General features: G+C 35.9%; 2 protein-coding genes across 10 annotated transcripts; one reads left to right on the top strand and one right to left on the bottom strand.

Annotated features, from left to right (window-relative positions):
• Positions 1-8961: 8961 nt before the first annotated feature.
• On the bottom strand, positions 8962-11973 carry LOC113740318 (uncharacterized). Its single transcript, XM_027267907.2, has 4 exons — positions 11619-11973; positions 9914-10570; positions 9733-9831; positions 8962-9444 (listed from the first exon to the last, which is right to left on the bottom strand). Exons 1-4 carry the CDS (start codon positions 11766-11768, stop codon positions 9178-9180), a joined length of 1173 nt encoding a protein of 390 aa, XP_027123708.1. The 5' UTR covers positions 11769-11973; the 3' UTR covers positions 8962-9177.
• Positions 11974-14239: 2266 nt separating this feature from the next.
• Positions 14240-20318, top strand: LOC113740317 (uncharacterized). Of its 9 annotated transcripts, none has more exons than XM_072046299.1 (6): positions 14241-17081; positions 17158-17236; positions 18238-18342; positions 19206-19375; positions 19573-19772; positions 19877-20318. In XM_072046299.1, the coding sequence occupies exon 1, from the start codon at positions 14633-14635 to the stop codon at positions 16988-16990; it is 2358 nt and encodes a 785-aa protein (XP_071902400.1). In that variant the 5' UTR covers positions 14241-14632; the 3' UTR covers positions 16991-17081; positions 17158-17236; positions 18238-18342; positions 19206-19375; positions 19573-19772; positions 19877-20318. The 9 variants fall into 9 exon arrangements, with proteins under 9 accessions (XP_071902401.1, XP_071902400.1, XP_027123704.1 ...); XM_027267903.2 differs by having other exon boundaries at positions 17158-17342; XM_072046301.1 differs by having other exon boundaries at positions 14243-14416; positions 14664-17342.
• The last annotated feature ends 684 nt before the right edge of the window (positions 20319-21002 follow it).

Here is a 21002-nt window from a genome sequence, read left to right as displayed (position 1 = left end):
TGACGGGGAAAAAATGATCAATTATAATTTAGTTATCATGGTCATAGTTAGACTTCAAGGTTTCTGGGACAGCTATGTCAAGATGCGAGAGACAATACGTGTGGAAAGGCAGCTGTGCCCTTTATGGATTAGTTATTTTTGGGGGTTGTTTTTTAAAATTTTACTATAACATTATTGTATTTGAAAAACTTTTATTGTAGATGTATGAGGATATTTTTGGGGGTGTTTTTTGAGGGAGAGGGATATTTTTGAGATGTATTTTGGGGTATTTGGTAGAATTTAAAACTATTTTAGATGTTTTTTAAAAAATGTACACCACTCACCACCACCACGTACTATACCCTCCTCCCTCCTTTCTTCCTCTTTTTATTTATTTATTTATTTTTTGCGACCTGAAACCTATCCTGACTTGAGCTACTTAGAACTCGAGCCAATACACCAAACCGGGGGATACGCCATGGGCCCCATTACGCATTTTTCTCCCTCTTCCTCCCCTCTCCTCATTCCTCCTCCTTCTTACTCCCCTTCCCTTCTGTCCCTTCCCTACCAGCACCATCTCTCCTCCCTCTCTCCCCCCATGATTGGTCACAGCTAGAGGACCACGACTAGATTTAGGTCTAGTCACAACCAGCTTCTGGTCGTGATTAAAAGTGGAGGAATGAGGGGAAGGAGGTTTTTGACATGGGAAAAAGGAAGGAAGGTCAAGAGGGAGAAGGAGGAAGGAAGGGAAGGAATGAAGAGGGAGAAGGAAGGGGGGAAAAAGGAGGGAGAGAGAGGAGAAAGGAGGGAGAGGATGGTGGCAGTAGTGGCGGTGGGTGGAAATAGTGGCAATGGGTGGTGGTGTGTGGTGGAAGAAGAAGAAGTGGTAGAATTATCATTTATTTATTTTTTTAATTTGTGAGCTACTTTCGTATGGATTGATGTTTTTGGAATTATTTTTTGTTCATGTATTACTATAGCATTGTATCTAAAAAAATCATGTTTTTGAAAAATAGTCAAATCCAAATAGAGCCATTTTGGGCAGATAGTGTGCTTGCTCCAAAACTAATTTTTGTTGAAGTAAGTTTAAATTCTAAATTATGAACTTTTAACGAGAGTTATTCTTGGTAAATTACTAAGTTGAACGTTAATTTCGTTTCCTTAAATTTTGTTAATAATTAATGATTTCAAGATTATATTTTTGAGTTCTTTTTTTCATTTCTTTTATTAGTTTTTGCAACTAAATATTCGTACTGTACATAAACCTTGAAGCACTAGGAAAGATTTGTCATACCTAATGTGCTTTTGATGATTATAACTCTTTCATAAGATGATAGTTTCTTTACACTTAAGGGTAATTAATTTACTCTTTAAAAAAAAGAAGAAGATAGTTCTTAGCACATTTTACAACCCTTTACTTAATCACACTCATGCAGAATGGATAAGTCAATAGTTATTAATACCAATAGTTACCCTTATCCATCGTTTGTTACACAGGAATGGTCAGAATGGAAAGGTCTTTCCACCCAGAATGCTAGGAGAAAAAAAATTTATCATCCTAGTATATGGTATTAGAGCTGTTAATCGAGCCGTGTCGAGCCGAGTATTTGGCTGCCGAGCTCGACTCGAGTTTAATTCGAGCCGAGCTCGACTCGAGCTCGTTAAGAAAACGAGTTTTAAAATGTGTTCGAACTCGGCTCGTTAAATGTACATGTGGCTCGAGCTCGAGCTCAAGCTCAACTCGTTTATCACAAACGAGTCGAGCTTCACGAGCTCGAGCTCGAGCTCGTGCAAATTAACATTAATAAAAATCTATAATTTTTAATTTATATAATTTTGATTTCTAAAATGACAAATATACCCTTCATTAACGAGCTCTAACGAGCTACTCGAGTATTAAACGAGCCGAGCTTACTCGGCTCGTTAACTAAACGAGCATGTTTCGAGCTCGAGCTCGACTCGTTAACCAAAATTAACGAGCCGAGCTCGAGTCTTAACGAGTCGAGCTCTAACGAGCTTTCGAGCTACTTGATTGGCTTAACAGCTCTAGTTCTCTTCTAGTTTGTGGTTGAAATGCTAAGTTTCTCGTGCTCCCTATCCAAAAAGGTTTCAACTGATAGTGATAACAGTGCCCCAACACACAAGCTTTTGCCCTGTAAGCCACTGGACTTGTTCGCAATGTTCTTATGATTTTCCCTTTTTCGTTTTTTGGCTTCATAAGCTTTCTTACACTTGATCCAAAAGGTAATATGCCTTCTTGGTCAGATGGGTCAGAAAGGGAAAGATGGATAATCCAACAGTGTTTCACATAAGCAAAATGCTTCCTCAGAACTGTATCAATCATACTTGTAGGTCATTCACAATTAGAATTCAATGTAAGTACGAATTTTCCAGAATGCATTAAGTGCATTTAATGGAATAAACTTTTCCTCACTGAACTCTCCACTGATTTACAAAACTGTTTATCTTTCGACAAAACGGAACACACATCAATTCTCCTTCATAGGATAGGATATGCATTTGGATGCAAACGAGCCGAGTCGAGTTTTGGCCCAATCAAGCTGAGATTCAACTTAGTTTTATGAAATTTGAACTCGAGCTTGACTTCGACGAGCTCTCAACGAGTAGAGTTCGAGGTTGACCTTAAAAAAAATAAAAAAATAGTTAGTTTATTTTTTAAAAATAAATATAATAATAGTTTTTCTTAAAAAATAATAAAATATTAGATATATATATATATAATTTTATTATTCAAATAAATAAATAAATAAATATATTTATATATATAATCAATCCGACTCGCGAGCTAATGAACTAAGTATCTTTGAGTTCGAACTCGATGTTGATTGAGCTCAAATCGAATTTGGACTCGAGCTGCTCGTGATCAACTCAATTCGTTTGCGGTCCTAATTCCCCCCCCCCCCTCCCCACCACCACCGCCACCACCACCACCACATTGATTCCTAAAATTGTCACTATACTTTCTTATCATGATTCAACTCCAAAGCGCTCATTACCTATTTGGGAAATATCTGTAAAGTAACAACCAAAGAAACTTTACCTCCTTGTTCGGACCAGGAAAACCACTACAATTAAAATTTTGACGCCAGCCTCTCTCATACAAGAAGGAAACAAGAGGACTCCTAATGAAGGCGAGAACACCAACATTAGACATGACTCATAAATCAACGTTAAGTTTCAAAAGGAATGTTCTCATCTTTTGATGAAGCAGCAAGTGGCTACCAAACAGGGACAATCACGAATCCATCAATAACAAAAGTGTAGCCTGCAAGCATGCTCTAGAAAAGTTCAGCCAGCAACTCGAAGAGATGGTAAACATATGCATACCTAAATAGCTCAGTTCATTGTAATCCTTTGATCCAGCAGTAACTGTAAGATCAAGATAGATATTTTTGCTTGAATATGTCTTGTTACACACCCTACATTTAAAACAAGATCTATAAATTGCAGGCCTGCAAATATTCAGCTTTTGAAAGTCATCATGCATAAAACGTATAATGTGTCCGAAGCATTAGTATAAAAGAGGCATTAGATCTTACACGTTAAATCCTGAAGGACCTCTTCAACCAATGGATCATCGCAAATTGTGTTGAAAATGAGATTTGAACTAAAACCTTCATTGATCTAGGAAGTTTCTTCTTAAAAGTTATGATTCTTCATTTTTGCCAGATCAGTTTCTTCTTGACTTTCGATTGGAAAGTCATGACTTTTGGTCCAAAAACTGTCTACCAACGGTTTCTTCATGACTTTTGATCTATAAATATATGTTAGTAGGACAGAAAGTTGGTAACCATTAATTCCTTTGTTACATCAAAAGTTTCTGTAGAAGTTCCAAAGAATCATCTTAAGAGAAAAGTGAAAACATAGAGTTCATAGACTTCCTAAATTTTTGTGCAAATTTGAGGGAGAATTCACAGTTGAATCCTGGGAACAGATTGCTCACACACTTCTGCACAAAGGAAAGGAGCAAAATTCTGTTTTAGGACATTGGTCAAAGATCAAGCCTCTGTGATTTGTAAGTTAGTAATTTATTGTTATTAACATTGTTCTAGTTTATTACATCAGTAATTTGAATTTGTTTAGTGGTAAGATTTGTTACTGGTAGGTTTTTCATTTCCTTTTCTTAGACTTCTCTTTAGTCTCCAACAAATTGGGCAGACAAACAAGTCAATTACTGAACCCTCCTTTGATTCAATTTGTGCTCCCTAAAAATTCTGAACGCAACAAAATCATTCATAGTCTGCATTGCAGCAACAAAAAAATTCTGCTTCTTCCACGTTGAATCATCGTACAAATAAAAATAATAATTTTCCACATTTAAATAGTACAGTTTTTGAAACACGAGTGAGTGATTCATAAATCAAAAACAAGACCGTGGTTGAGTAGCATAATTTTCCAAGAATAAAGTTGGGTAATAGGAATGGGACCATGACTAAGTGTTGAATAAACTCAAGATCACTTTTTGTTTTTTTTTTCCGGTTTCCTATTTCAAAATAATTTGCTGACAAGATATCCTTATGAAAGTTACCAATCGTCAAAATAACGGGCATCAAATTTCAATAGCTCCTAAAGCTTCCAAGACGGTGCAAATCAAACAACATATATGTACATAATAATTCTAAGTATTTGTTAGGCAAGGAAGGACAAGAAATATTTTACTGGTTCAAGAGCAACAGCAGAGGTGGCCGGGAAGGATCATTTGTGGAAACTGTTGAGAGGAGAAGAGCCGGAGAGGAGGACGAGACAAAGAACGAGTATAAGAAAAAAAAGGGCATTTCTGATGTAGAGGAAAATGATGATCTTGAACTCCAATCATCCAAGGCGACGAAGCCACGAGGCCCACGACAGCCATCTCAATCTTCCTGTTCTTCGTCTTCTTCTTTTCAGTATTTTCGTTCTTTTTCTTGTCTTTGCTTAATGGGTTGGGACCGTTGGAGAGCTTTCTTCTTTGTTCTTTCTGCTTCCTTCTCGACGTTTGTTGGTGGCAGTATTATACAGGTACATAGACAAGGCTATATATATGGGGGATTTCAAGACGGAGAGGAGGAGAGGATGGAAATTTTTGTGATAATTTTGTTGCATTATTCTTTCGTGGGATTTCTTGATTTTGCGTGGACAGACGAGGAAGGAAGGAAAGTAACTAACTAGTTCTGATGCCTTTTTGCTGCGTCATAATTTCAACCACTATAGGAATTTTTTTTAAAGTCTTTTTCATCTTTAAATACGGTTGTTTGAAGCAGAGAAACTCCATTCTGGAATCTGGAATACAGAATTAAAAAATGAGGAAAAAAACTCATGTTCAGTGTCATCTATACATTTTTTATTTTAATAGATAAAAATTCGGATAGATTTGACTTCAATCATCACTACGGATCAAAACATACTTTCAAAGAGTTCATACAAATCGCCATCATAGAGTCATCTATACATTTTTTTATTTTAATAGATAAAAGTTTAGTAATTACTACGGATCAAAACATACTCTCACAGAGTTCTCACAAATCGCTACCAATATAGTTTTCACGTCATCAGCGGGATTTAAAAATGATCTTTTATGAGAAAGTGGTCCATTCTTACTAACGAAAGCCAACTGGTGTTTGCGTCGTGTATGTATTAGTCCATGCGACAGTATCTTATACTTCCAAACTAGTAGGTTATTAGAGTAATCTAATTATAAGACGATCTTTTTAGTTAAAAAGAAAAAAAAAACACACACACACACACACAAACACACACTCGAGCCTTTAGAACAGTGGCTTGTCAATTAGTCGTGCAGCAGGCAGTGATGATGGATTTTGCACACAAGGTTTGGTTTCTACCGATAAGTGATAACTCATCTATCTATTCAAGGTGCAAAAATCAAGAACAAGAGACAAAAAGCTGAAGTTAAAGAGTTCAGTTACAAAATGAACGTCCCCTGAATTAACTGAAGGTCCCTGGATGAAGCAAAAGCATAAATTGGGAGTTATGATTTAGGAGGCAGCTCCTCTTGTATAACCAAATGTTAAGAGATCCAAGCAAAAAGGCACTTTGTAGAATATACAGAAACCAACTCAGAACTCCTGGTTCCGGATCCACATGTTAGGAGAAAATCACCTTCACTTTGCTAGACAGGGCTTGCCCCATTAGTTGTTTGTATATCTCCTGGCGCTCCTCAGGGTAAATCTCATAATCTGGATGTTCTGTCCATGTGAAATCTGCAAAATAAGTACTGCAAAAATCTCTGTATGGGCTCAAACAATCTAGACGTATGTGGTATAACCGCCTCAATGAATGTCTAACTAAAGAAGGTTATACCAATGATCCAATATGTTCACGTGTTTTTATCAAGAAAAATGGATCAAATTTTGTAATAATTGTGGTATATGTTGATGATCTAAATTTGATTGGAACTCCTGAAGAGATTCAAAATAATGTTGAATATTTGAAGAAGGATTTTGAGATCAAAAATTTTGGAAAGACAAAATTCTATCTTGGTTTACAAATTGAGCATTTAAAAAGTGAAATTTTTATCCACCAAACTGCATATACCCGGAAGGTATTAAAGCGGTTTTATATGGATAAGGCACATATATTAAGTATTCCAATGGTCGTCAGATCATTAGATCCTAATAAGGATCCATTTAGATCGCGAGAGGAAGATGAAGAGATACTTGGTCCTGAAGTACCATATCTCAGTGCAATTGGCAAAGAATATTGGAATGTGACGATTAAAGGATCCCAAATGATGTTTGCATCAGGGGGAGAAATTAATACACAAGAATAGTGTACTCTTTTTCCTTCACTAGGGTTTTTGGTTCCACTGGATTTTTCTCTAGTAAGGTTTTAATTAGGCATATTCTTTGAGTAATGGACATCCAAGGGGGAGTGTTATGAAACAATTAAAAGTATGGATGTCCATTTGTATTCTCAAGAGGATTAATTCATGATTTATGATTATATTATGTATAGAAGTTACAATTCATAAATCTATTCATGTAGTGGAGAAACCGTTTCATAGGTTTCTTCATATTATTGTAGTAGTGGATGTTTAATAGGATTTATGTACCTTTAATCTTGTAGTGCCTATATATAGAGGTACATTGAAACCTTTTAAGAGAACTTTTGTATCTTGTTGAAATATAAGAATATCATTCTTCATTGCTCTACTTTTCCTCTAATATCTCTATTCATACTATAGTATTTTATTAGTTTTATAACATTGAACTATTTTTCCTATTATTTTTGGTAAGTTTTTGTTGAGTTAAGATTGCAGAAAAGCCCAACTAAAATTTTTGATGAGCGAGCTAATAATTCACAACTGGAGGGCTTGAGGCCCATTATATAGCTGGTTACAATTTCAAAATTTCCAGCTTTATGGATTTTTTAAAATTTTTTTCCTTTTTGGGTGGTCTAAATATAATTCTTTATCCTTTTTTCCCTTTCTTTTTCCCACATTGTTATCAGTAAAGGTATTTAGTACTGGCTGCACCTAGGGGTGGTAAACGGGTCGGGTTCGGATTGGCGGGTCGGGTTGAGGCCTAAGTATAACAAAGAACCTGCTGACCCGAACCTGACCTGTCAATCCGAAACGGGTCAGGGTACTTGACACGAATCCGAAAATTTCGGGTTGGCGGGTCGACCCGAAATGACCCGAAACTTAATTTTAATTTATTAATTTATCACTGTAATTTCTAATAAAATCAATTTTTCACAAAATTTATTACATCATCAAGTAATAAAAATTTAAATAAATAATTTCAAACCAAATCTAAAATAAATTAAACACCATAAAGGTGTTTTATCCCAAACTAAATATAAAATAAATTAAAACAGCATAAAAGTAAAAAATAACATAATATATTATTTGTCCAAATATAATAATTTTAACTTTACACAAGTTAAATAAATTCATTTAGGATTAAGTAATTAATGCCTTTGGAAAAAAAGAATGATTTAGTTTAGTTAGATAAAATAATTTTTATGTTTATTAAATTAGTTTTAATTCGTAAACGGGTCACATCGAGTCATATCAGGTCACAACGGGTTGACCCGAAATTGACCTGTTTTATTTTCGGGTTCATCGGGTTCCACCCGATTCTGACCCGAACTCCCAAAATCCCAACCCAAACCCATTAATTTCGTGTTAGGTTCGTGTCGTGTTTTCGAGTCGTGTCAGGAATTGCCACCCCTAACTGCACCCCTTGGTTCAAAGCACGTACATTTGTCATATGTTTGACATACGAGTTAGGATTGCAAGTGAATCGAGCTACTCGCTATCTGAGTTTGACTTGAGTTCGGTCAACATCAAATTTGAGTAAAAGTCGAGCTGATCAAATTAAATTCAAGTTCGAACTCCAAATAAAAAATACTAAACTCGTTAGGTCACAAATCGACTTAAACTCGATTATATATATATACTCATATATTATTTTTTATTTTAATAGTAAAATTACATATATATTCTTAAAATTTTATTATTTATTACGAAAAATTATTATTTTATTTATTTTTAAAAAATAATTTTTTATTTTATTTTTTAAACTCAAGTTCAAACTTCATAAATCTAGATTAAAACTTAACTTAAGTAGGCCAAATCTTGACTTGATTCAACTTGTTAGCACCTCTAATATGAACATTTGTCATACATTTGAAAAACATGTACATTTATCATGCGTTCGAAATACGAATATTATCGTACATACATTTGAATCTCACTATTGATGTTTAAAGAAAGAAGACTTCGACTGCTACTATCTATTTTAGAAAAAATTCCACTTTTGATGTTTAAAAAGAAAAGAAAAGAAAAAAAAAAAAACTTTGACTCCTCGTCCCACTACCGGTATCTGAAAAAGAGAAGTTTTGACGTTCATTGATTTGTATGCTGTTGAGAGAAAAGAATATGACATGACAATAATCCGATCAGATCAATTTACAGCCATAAATTTTCCTCAAAAACTATATATGTATCATGCGATCAACTCAAAGGAAACGCAGGTTGTTGGATTCTCTAGAAGTTACAATGTAGAGGAGCCACAGAAACTGATTGCACAATTCCAAGAATCAAATGGAATCATGCGTTACACAAAATTGAGACTCCTTCGCAACAAGAACTCAGCTGAAACATGAATCATTTCCTATAAAATTCAGAAGGCCATGATCATTATATGCAGTAAGAAACACCTACTTATACATGGTTCAAGCAAGTACTTGTCCATTTGAGAAAGTCCCCAGGCTATCATTATTATCATGTTGTACCCTCCCACTTATCTCCAAGCACAAACCATTATTCAGGCATTTGTTCAAATTCTCTTTAACGGATTTCCTAGGCCCTGGATCCACAAAAACAGGTTGAATTTTAAGAGTAGGGTTTGGTTTGATGCGGGCCGATTCTCCCTCCTCTGATGGCTGTAGAAGAAGTCTGTTTTGCAACTCTTCAGAGGCTTCATCTTCGTTCATCAGCACCTGGAGAAAGCATAGCAGGAACAAAAAGCATAGCCAAAAAGCGAACAAAACCAGCAACTTATATAGAGATCCGAAATTAAGTAGAAGTAATTTGACAATAGCACGACGATGATGCCCATAAGATGGTACTGTCACATTGTAAGTTGGATCAAGGGAAGATTTTCATGGCATCCAATGATGCTTGTGAAATAAGTCACATTATAATCTAAAGTGCAATAATGTTTCAATGATTTCCCTTGCTGGAAGGAACTGTAGAACTGAAAGAAGATTTAAGTTGACAGTACTAACCTTCCGACCAACCAGATCAAACGTCATAATGACTTTATTACGCTGGGCACGTTCAGCCTCCTCTATCTCTTCTCTTTTCTTCCTTAACAGTTCTTTCTCCTGTATGGGGAAATAGGGAAAAAAGAAAAAATTAGAGAAAGCTCAGCAACAAATAGACAGATACAAGCTAAACTATACTTACCTCCTGTGACAGCCAGCTATTCCCCTCAATCTCATAATAGTCACTTTGGTCATCTATAACTGTTGTACGTGCAGCAGCGTTTCGGTCATACTCAACAAGCCTCTTTGCATAAGCTTCAGCAGCTGCCTCAGCCTCTGAGAGGGGAACTGCACCTTCATGCAGACCAGCATAGGAGCTTCCTTCCCTCAGCACAAGGGCACCACAAAAGTTGCATGGTCCCTCACCTTCTTGTTCACAAACTATTTTCCCACAAGATAAACAATTGCTGATGAGCCTGTGCTGACGAGCTTGGCAAGAACATGGCTTCCCTTTCTGATACACAATTGATCCTTTTGAAGCCTCAGCCAGGGATACAACCTTTCCAGACTTTTTCTTCTTAGAATTGCCTGTGGTTCCTTTATTCACATTCTGTGACTCTGATGTCCCAGTTGAGGTTCGATTTTTCCGATTAGATGAGGCTGCAACATCTTTCGATGCTTTCTGTGGTTTTTTAGCTCCAATGACCAAGCCATCATTAGTACGTGGTTTGACATATGCTTGTAAGTTGGAAGTTGAAGTATTTTGAGTAGGCTTATTCACATTCTGTGGCTCAGAATAACCTCTCCGCTGTAAATACTCTGCAATCACATTTTTGCCAGCTTCCTGGCCTATGATATTCTGCACAAGAGAAGAATAACAAACAGTCAGCAGTGACAACAGCAGTGGCACACTTGATTTTGGATTTGCAAGCACGAACATCTCAGACAATTTACACGTGCACAAATTCTCTCAGGGTAGATTGGCACGTTGACAACTTAAGTGGGAAGCTAATTAGGACCAACAACAAACCTGAAAGAAATCCAAGAAACACTAACCTAGAATGGCCAGTAGTGGAGGCTTAACTGAATTAAACAGTTAATCGCACATCTATCACATCTATTTCTTAATATGTACAGTATCTGTGTGATCACTACTTCAAAAAGGCATAATAAAATATCATGCTTCAGCAAGCTGTGGGTGCAAATTTCTAAAGTCTTTAAGTTGCATCCAGAAGGCTTTTATTCAAAGTCCAAGTTTCATACAGTGAAACTATATCCTAGTTTACCATAGCATAACTTGACCCCAGAGAATAAAATTATCCAAAAGTCAGAACATAAAATGCACCCGTATTGGGGTTAAGGCCTGAAAGACTAATCAGTGACATCAAAAACTGGTGTTTTGCCTTTTCTTTTCCCAATGTGTGCTACTGAATTCAAGATTAGCATAAACATGTTATCATAAAACGGAATCAGAATGCATGGCATGATTGAACAACCTAACTCTTTTAACCATGCTAACTCAGTAGCACAAAGAACATCCTATGTAGTCAGCGAAGAGAAGTTTTCACCCTAATAGCCAAAATTGTGGTCCTATACCAAACTCCCAAACTGCCAATATCTAACAACTAAAGATTCAAGCTTTGAAGCACCACCAATAACGTATAATTGCATATAAAATCTCCAGGAAAACAACACCCCAAAAAAAATATGAAGCCAACTTCAAAAATCTAAACCAAAAACACAAAAGCAAGAAGACCTCCCCCCTCCCTCCTCCAAATATGTGACCTTTTTGCATATATAACCAACTAATTTGCAAAGAAAAAAGAAATCCCAGATGATAAAATTCGCATATGAAACTGAATTCGCAGAATTCGTAGAGAGGAGAAGAAAAGAAGCAAAGTACATACATCAAGATACTCTTTAGCATCAAGAGGGGGGGCCATCTCACAATAGGAAACAAGCCCAGATATGATTTCAGCATCCAAATCAAGACCCGTTTCAATCTTCTTGCATAGCTCCAGCAATGCCTTCTCTAGCCACTGCCCTGCCGTTTCCATTCTTCTGTTGCTAATACTATACTACTCTATACTATGGCGTATGCTTTGTTTGTTCAATGCTCTGCCTCTTTCAGTCTTCCTTCCTTTTAAACCTGCACTGGAAGGGTAGCAGTAATTGAAATTGACCCCTTCACAAATTAAAAGGGAAAAAAAAGGAAGAAAAGAAACAGGAAAAAGGAAGGTAGTAATCCGGTAATCCGCACGCAAGAAGGATTTCCGATTAGCCAACAATTCGTGGGTTAAAAAAAAAAAAAAAGGAGTGGAACATGAAGGTGTAATAATGCTACAAAAGATTATCAAAAAAAAAATAATGCTACAAAAGAAAAAAAAAAAAGGAAAATGCTTTTCCACAATTTTTGTGTGTGTTATGTTGAGAATAATTGGAAAGGAAAGAGAATAAGTTTGTCAATATTATTATTAAATATTTTTGTATTTTTTTGAGGCTATTTGAGCTCCTTACTTATACTATAGGAATCATTCTGGTTTTTGAATAATTTTTTTTATGTCTAAGTAAATTAAATATTTGCTATAGAATAGCTATTAAATTAAGTCTGCACTAATAAAATTCAAATGTTTATTCTTACTGTTATTTTTGAAAAAAAAGTCTCCCATAACAATAAATCAATTATTGTATGTTCAAATAATAAGGAAAATGAGCTTATTATTAGAGATAAATTCTTCACCAAAATTTGTATACTGATAAAATTTAGCACTCAAAAGCCAAAATTTAATAGAAATCGCTTTAGTTTCAAATATATTAAGAGGTAATTGACATGAGGTAAATTGATAAATTGAGTTTATCTTTCAAAGTCATGCTAAGCTATTTTGGTGACCTATCAATTCATTTTGTACAATTTTCGTATTACATTTTAATTAAAAGTTTACTACTCTATAATATTGTAAATCCAACAAATGAGTAAGAATATGTAGTACTAGTTTTAGATATTAAATTAAAACAAAATACCATATTATAAGGTGAATAATTTTACTCAATTTGTTGTAATATTTGTAATTAAGTCGAAACTCAAATTAATGTCTATTAAGGAAATTAGAGAAAAATAGAAAACAAAAAAAAATGGAGTAGCTCATGTGGGGCTTATTGCTTAGAATATATGCCAAAAAGAAAACATCGCACAAATATATTTCTGACACACTTAATTTCTAATTCTATACCGGCCGTGCTGAGTCAGCACGGCCGCGGAATGAATTTTGCAGAAACTCTGCAAACATGTCAGTGGGTCAGCGGCCCACAAAATTTTTTTTTAAATGAGCCTGTCCCAGCCGTGCTGACTGGGCACGGCTGGGGCAGGCAGTAAAAAAAAAAAAGCCTAGGGGCCCGTGTTAGTTGCAAACTTGCAATACATTGCGTTGTTGTGCCTAGTAGGTGGGGTTACAGGAGCAAGAAAGACTTTGCATTATTCTTTTACTGGTGGTGATTCATTCCTACACATTTATATGTCTTCCCTTAATTAACTTGCAATTTTTTCAGGGATCTGTTTGGATTCAGCATTTTTCGAAAAATAATTTATTCATTTACAATGCTACGGTAATATACAAAAAAAACTCAAAAAATACAATATCCAAATAATATATCAAAAATAACTCCAAATATATAAATATATACATTAATATATATTTTGTATATTTGGAGTTATTTTTGATATATTCTTTGGATTTTATATTTATATAAACTCCAAAAATACTCCTATATAAAATATTTTTTATATTTATATAAACTCCAAAAATACTCCTATATAAAATATTTTTTATATTTATATAAACTCCAAAAAATACTCCAAATATTTTTTATATATAATATTTATATATAAATATATACATTAATATATATTTTGTATATTTAGAGTTATTTTTGATATATTATTTAGATATTGTATTTTTGGAGTTTTTTTTGTATATTACCGTAACATTGTAAATGAAAAAATTATTTTTCGAAAAATGCTGAATCCAAACAGATCCCTGAAAAAATTGCAAGCTAATTAAGGGAAGACATATAAATGTGTAGGAATGAATCACCAGTAAAAGAATAATGCAAAGTCTTTCTTGCTCCTGTAACCTCACCTACTAGGCGCACTAGTAGTTACAGCAGCTAATGCACAACAACGCAATGTATTGCAAGTTTGCAACTAACACGGGCCCTAGGGTTTTTTTTTTTTACTGCATGCCCCAGCCGTGCCCAGTCAGCACGGCTGGGACAGGCTCATTTAAAAAAAAAATTTGTGGGCCGCTGACCCACTGACATGTTTGCAGAGTTTCTGCAAAATTCATTCCGCGGCCGTGCTGAGTCAGCACGGCCGGTATAGAATTAGAAATTAAGTGTGTCAGAAATATATTTGTGCGATGTTTTTTTTTTTGGCATATATTCTAAGCAATTAGCCCTCATGTGGGGGGGGGGGGAAATAAAAAAAGGGAGACACGTGTTGACTGCTGACTTGCCACTTGCCAGCAACCAATTTCCCGTTTGTAGTTTAAACCAATAGACCTCTATGCACGGTACAAAATCCTCATCTCTACAATCCCCTAATTCAAAGCCCTAGTTCTTCCACTTTGTTTCTTCAATGAGTTCTGGTTCCTCCTTCCTCCAGCATAATCGAGCTATTCGAGTAATGCTACTTTCTCTCAAGTCTCAGGTAATTTCATATCAGTCTTGATATGTGGTGCATTATAAATTCAAAAATTGTTCTTTTGTTGTTTTATCCAAGGTTGCAATATGCTAAAGTTGCAAACTTTATGACATGAGGGTTATCAAGAAGTACAAAACAAGATTAAAAAGATCAAATTTGAGATGGGTTTTTGTGGGTTTTCATGGAAAAGTTGATTAGAGTTAGTTTAGTTTGGGAAGACTAATGAGTTCTTCTATACTTCCTAAACATGTAGTGGCTGTTGTAAGGCATCAAAAAGACCCCTTGAGGGCACTCGAGATGTTCAATTCTGTGAGAAAAGAAGATGGTTTTAAGCATAATTTGGTAACTTATAAATGCATCATTGAAAAGCTTGGTAATCATGGAAAATTTGAGGCCATGGAAGGTGTGATGGCAGATATGAGAGCGAATGTCGATAACCATCTAATGGAAGGGGCTTATGTTAGTGCCATTAGAAATTATGGTAAAAAGGGGTTGATCCAAGAGGCTGTTAATGTGTTTGAGAGGATGGATTTTTACAACTGTGAGCCCTCGGTTCTGTCGTATAATGCCATTATGAATATCTTGGTTGAGTATGGGTATTTTAATCAGGCCCATAAAGTGTATATGCGAATGAGAGATAAAGGGGTTGAACCTGATGTTTATACGTTTACGATTAGGATGAAGTCGTTTTGTAGGACAAATAGGCCTGGAGTGGCTTTAAGGCTTCTAAGAAATATGCCTGGACAAGGTTGTTATGTTAATGCTGTTTCTTACTGTACTGTAATTGGTGGATTTTACGAATCAAGTTATCAGTTTGAGGCGTATGAATTGTTTGATGAGATGCTTCAGCTTGGAATTATTCCCAATGTTGAAACATTTAATAAGCTCATGCACATACTTTGTAAGAAGGGGGATATTCGACATAGTGAAAGGCTTCTCAATAAGGTGCTCAAGAGGGGTGTATCCCCCAATCTTTTTACGGTTAATATTGTTATTCAAGGCCTTTGTAAAAGGGGCTTGCTTGATGAGGCTGAGAGAAAGTTTGATAGTGTGACAAGAGAAGGTTTAGCTCCTGATGTTGTTACATTCAACACCCTTATCTCTGGCTTGTGTAAGAACTCAAAGGTTTTAAAAGCTGAGTCCTATTTGCATAAAATGGTGAATACTGGGTTTGAGCCTGATATTTTCACCTACAATACTCTCATTGATGGATTTTGCAAAATGGGCATGGTACCAAAAGCTGACAAAATTCTCAAAGATGCAGTTCATAAAGGATTCATGCCTGATGAGTTTACTTACTGCTCTCTCATTTATGGACTATGTGGTGATGGTGACACCGACAGGGCCATTGCTGTATTTGATGAAGCCAGGCGAAAAGTTATAAAGCCCAGTATAATTCTGTACAATACATTAATCAAAGGGTTGTCTCAACAGGGGATGATTCTGGAAGCGTTGCATCTTATGAATGAAATGCCAGAGAAAGGCTGCAAGCCTGATATATGGACTTATAATTTGATTATAAATGGGTTGTGCAAAATGGGATGTGTATCGGACGCCATGAATATCATGAATGATGCAATCTCCAAAGGGTTTCTTCCTGACATTTTTACCTTCAACACTATTATAGATGGTTACTGCAAACAGTTAAAGATGGCTGATGCACTTGAGATTGTAAATACCATGTGGGAGCATTGCGTTACTCCTGATGTAATCACTTACAACACGCTGTTGGATTGCCTCTGTAAAACTTCAAGTCCCGACAATGTGATGGAATTATTCAAGTCAATGAAGGAGAAGGGTTGTGTTGCTAACATTATCACATTCAACATTGTTATTGAAAGCTTGTGCAAGTCTAGAAATCTCACTGGAGCTTTGGAAATGCTTCAAGAAATGGAAAACGCTGGTGTGTGTCCTGATGTTGTGAGTTTTGGGACATTACTTAATGGATTCTGTGAAGATGGGGACTTGGATGGAGCCTCTGAGCTGTTCAGGAGAATGATAGAGCAATATAGTATATCCCATACAACTGCAACATACAATATTGTTATAAATGCATTCTGCAAGAATTTAAATATGGGCATGGCTGAAAAGCTATTCCGAGAGATGAGTGACAGAGACTGCCACCCAGATAACTTCACTTATCAGTGTATGATAGATGGTTTTTGCAAAATTGATGACACTGATTCTGGATTTTCTCTTCTCCATGAGAAGGTCAAGAGTGGATTCATTCCAGCAGTTAAAACCTTTGGACGAGTTTTAAATTGTCTGTGCTTGAAGCATAGACTTCGGGAAGCAGTTGATGTTATCTTCCTTATGGTACAAAAAGGTGTTGTTCCTGATATTGTGAACACAATTTTTGAGGCCGATAAAAAGTTTGTAGCAGCTCCTAAGATTGTTGTAGAAGACTTATTGAAGAAGGGCCATATTACTTACTATGCATATGAACTCTTGTATGATGCAATTAGAGATAAGAAGCTTTTGAAGAGAAAGCTACCGAGTAAAAGTTCAAATGGTTCCAGAGACAACTTTTCTAAATCATTTGATGGGCTTTTTGATCAGAAGGAAGCAGTGCAGATATGAGGCACCCAATTCAGAGACTGTAGCTATCTCCAACAGTGATATGGGATGCTTAGTTCTACTGCCATCCGGTCGAAGTGACAATCAGACAATGGTAGCCTAATTTTATGAATATTGTTTTTACTTCCATCCTTTTTCTGCTGCATGATGGGCTCTGGTTCATGTTTCAGGGTGATTCAAGCACATGGTGCAAAGTCATCCAACTGAGAGATTATCTGCTCCTTTAGAATGGATAGCTCAGTCTCATAGGTTTATTTTCTAATTATTCATTTGGATGACAGCTGGACTATGATGCCAGTTGAAATCTTGCCACAGCATTGAATAAAACTGGGCCTGTGAATCTTGACTGTGTTAGGTTAGTTCCCCATTGATGGCAGTACCTCTAAAACGGCACTCAATGATAATAATTATAATAAAAGGGATTAAAACACATGGAGGAGTAGCTTAGGCATCTGCTGCTTAAGTTTGATTTATGTAAACAGAAATGAAGAAAAGATACATTTAGTGGAGTTCTTGATTAAGTTTTTCTCTTTTACTCTCTCTGTGAGAGATTATCTGCTCCTTTAGCATGGATAATAGGTAATAGCTCTGTCTTATAGGTTTGTTTTCTAATTATTCATTTGGATGACTGCTGGGTATGATGCCAGTTGAAATCTTGCCACAGCATTGAATAAAAGTGGACCTGTGAATCTTTACTGTCTTAGATTAGTTCCCCATTGATGGTAGTACCTCTAAAATGGCACTCATTGATAATAATTATCATAAAAGAGAGTAAAATACATGGAGGAGTGGCTTAAGCATCTGCTGCTTAAGTTTAATTTATGTAAACAGAAAATGAAGAAAAGATACATTTAGTGGAGTTCTTGATTGAGTTTTTTCTCTGTTACTCCCTTTGTCTTGCTGAATTGTCATGTTTTCCTTTGTGACCTGTCCCAAAATTTACGTGATTTACCAAATTTAGCAACAATTTTCTTGCTTTTTTTCCATTTAACCTCTTGTGGACTGGTAACAGTGACATTACATCATTGTTGTGGGCCCTCTCCATGTCATTCAATCCAATAACAAGTTGTTAGATACGCACGCATGACTTAACAAAATTATATGAAGTTAATCAGCATAATAAAACATAGATATATGCTTTGTTCTTGCTGATGGATATTGTGATGACAAATATGTGATGTTGGCCTGATGTCTGTTTCCCAACTTCACCACTAGAGAAGCATTTTAATCTATTTCATATTCAAATTCAGATGTTGAAGGACAAAAGTGGAAATGAAGCAAATTAAACGCCTTGTGTGCAACTGCTGAAAAGAAAAGCACAAGTCCCTGAAGACGACAATGTTTATGGGACAGAGGTAGTATGGTTTTTTACTTGGAAGTGGTGAAAAGCAAGCTAACAAAGAGTCTATTAAAGCTTTTGCATTGTTGAGAATTTGTTTTTTTATGGAGTTTAAGTTTCATGCTTTCAGTCACTGCATTACCTCTTTCATAAAGTTCAAGTTTTGTATTGTGTGTATTCCTCATTGTTAAACTTTAGTGGTACAACCATTAGAAAATAATTGAAGTTATCAATATGGTGCTTAATTTCATATTGAGAGAGGAGGTTACTGCCATCAAATAAGCCCCGTACTGTACATCTCTGCCATTTATTAACAATGGAAAGTTGAAAGTTCTAAAATGTTGTCTCTCTGTCTCTCTCATTCTCTCTCAGTTTGGAAAGGAACTGTTTGTGAGGCTAGTTTTAGGGGGGGAGAGCACTATCTTGGATTCCGTCATCTCTATATATAAGCAGTAAACTTTATCGGGAATGTAACTATCTGCGGTTTAAATATGACTTTTTATTATGAATACAGGCAGATAGTACTCCTAGCCCAGGAGGTGCATACACTTTTTTCCAGTTGTTACTGAGGAATTGAGTGATTAATACTCTATATCTTTATTAAGAAGCATCAATTTGAGGACCTTTTGCATTTTGCAATGATTGCAGAATACTACTTAGACTTGTACTTTGATAAGAGAGTACATTTTTTTGCCACTGACACTGAGGAGATGAATAATTGGCACTTTTAAGAGATCTGTTACAAACATGAATTTTAGGGAAAACGGCTTGATGATCAATACATGCATGCTATGTTTTTGAAGCAGGGGACAACGGATTCTCAGCTGTTATATTAACTTTTCGATATACACGTGTTCACCAAATGTTATTGTCCTGCAGATCAATGTTGCAGATGAGAGCACACAGACATAATTGCATGGATACCTGCATGGCCATTAGCAAAGCATATCAGATGATTGCTATTGATGGTTTATGAGATCTTATTGAAATGTTCGACACAATTTCTGGGGATTCCTTGTGCATACCATTATGCACTCGTCTCTTTGCAGGTACTCATAAAGAAGCATGCCTCCTGTATATAAATGCATTTATACGTGAGTTGCTATTTGCCATGCATCTTGTCCTTTGAGATCTTTTTGCAATTGGAATTTTGACTTGAATGGTTACCTGTCCATTGATGATTTTTGCTTGCCTGGTTGCTGGTATTCATGTTTCAAGACTCTTAGAAAAATGGTAACTCTTACAGGAACTTGGAGGTAGATGAGTGCTTTTCGGTACTCGATCAAGTGAGCTGGCATGTAGATTTTGATTGATACTTTAGCATGTAGTTGTCAATGCTTGTAACTTTGTATACTACTCTTACGGTATAAGAAGAGATGCAGAAACTTGAGTGGGTTGAGGAATGAATCATATCGATCTAGCTTTTGGTGCATCAAGGAAACAGAGGTAGTATTCACAATTGGAGCTTTCACTAATTACCTAAATACACGCCAAGTATGGAGATTTGATCGAGCGGAATCATGCTTCAAATAGTTTATCCATGGATGCAGGTTATCAAATTGGGTAAGCCTGGAAAACTGTGGTCCCAGATGGTAGCTTATGCGTAGCTGTACCACTTGTGATTGGTAAAAGCTGAAATCCAGAAGAACAAATCATCCACATGTACTCAGTCATCAGTAGTTACTGAAAAAAGAAATGTACAACAACATTGTCCTATGGTGTTTGGAACCAGATAGGCTGCACAGGTACTTAAACATATTCTGGAGCTTTAAATTGTTTTGCTTTCCTAAAAATGTAATAACTTGAACAATGGTAGACTAGACACAACTTTGATGACCTTAAAGGAACAGAAGCCATCTTGCTTTATTAGCTTGAATATGCAGTTGACTGGATGAAGTTGTTGAGAAAATATTCTTATTGCATGACTCATTTGTAGAGAACAACCATCTTTGTCCTTGTTCTGGCATCAAACTAAACACAATTCTTTTTGCATACCTGAGTTTGGTAATATTCCTTAAGATTTTTCTTACTTTCTCCCATCAGTATGATGTTTTTCTTGCTTTTCCTTGTCAGTGTCCTTCGGTTTGTTCGCAGCAAATATAATCCCTATAGCAAGAGCAAGCTCTGAATTGACATGGAAAGAATCAAGCCTAATTACCTCTTTCACATTGACAACTGACTTAACGTAATAATACACATAGTTCAATTAGAAAGAAAGATAAGTTTTGGTCAACTAATTGATAAAACAATTAATAAAATTGGAGTGATTAGCAAAAAAATGCAAATGAAAGTCAGTTAAATTTTGCAATTGAAATAACCAGGGGACAAATTGAAGTGGGAAGATTTTTTTTTTTTTTTTTGTCGACACAGGGGTGTCCGGGTCAATCCTTACCGGGCCCGGCTAATCCCCTGCGGCCCGGGCCCGGCGTCCCAATCTGACCCGAATACGTTAAGTGCGCGGAGAAATCCAGCGAAGCGGAGGCTCGAACTTGTGACCTCAAGGTTCACTGGTGCTTAAATGGGAAGATAATTTAGGGGAATTTACCTTATTTTACCTTCTTTTAAAGCCGAACTTCAATGGTTTTACCAAGCTCAACGAAAATTTTGGTCCCTCTTCAGATTGCTATATGTTTCCGCGTGCATGTAATATCTGTAGTTACTATTTTTTTTTTGTAT

This window comes from Coffea arabica, chromosome 4c (genome assembly GCF_036785885.1).
Source record: "Coffea arabica cultivar ET-39 chromosome 4c, Coffea Arabica ET-39 HiFi, whole genome shotgun sequence".
Classification (NCBI taxonomy): domain Eukaryota; kingdom Viridiplantae; phylum Streptophyta; class Magnoliopsida; order Gentianales; family Rubiaceae; genus Coffea; species Coffea arabica.
The sequence above is the reverse complement of the archived record's forward strand: the minus strand, read 5'-3'. Positions and strand labels throughout refer to the sequence as shown.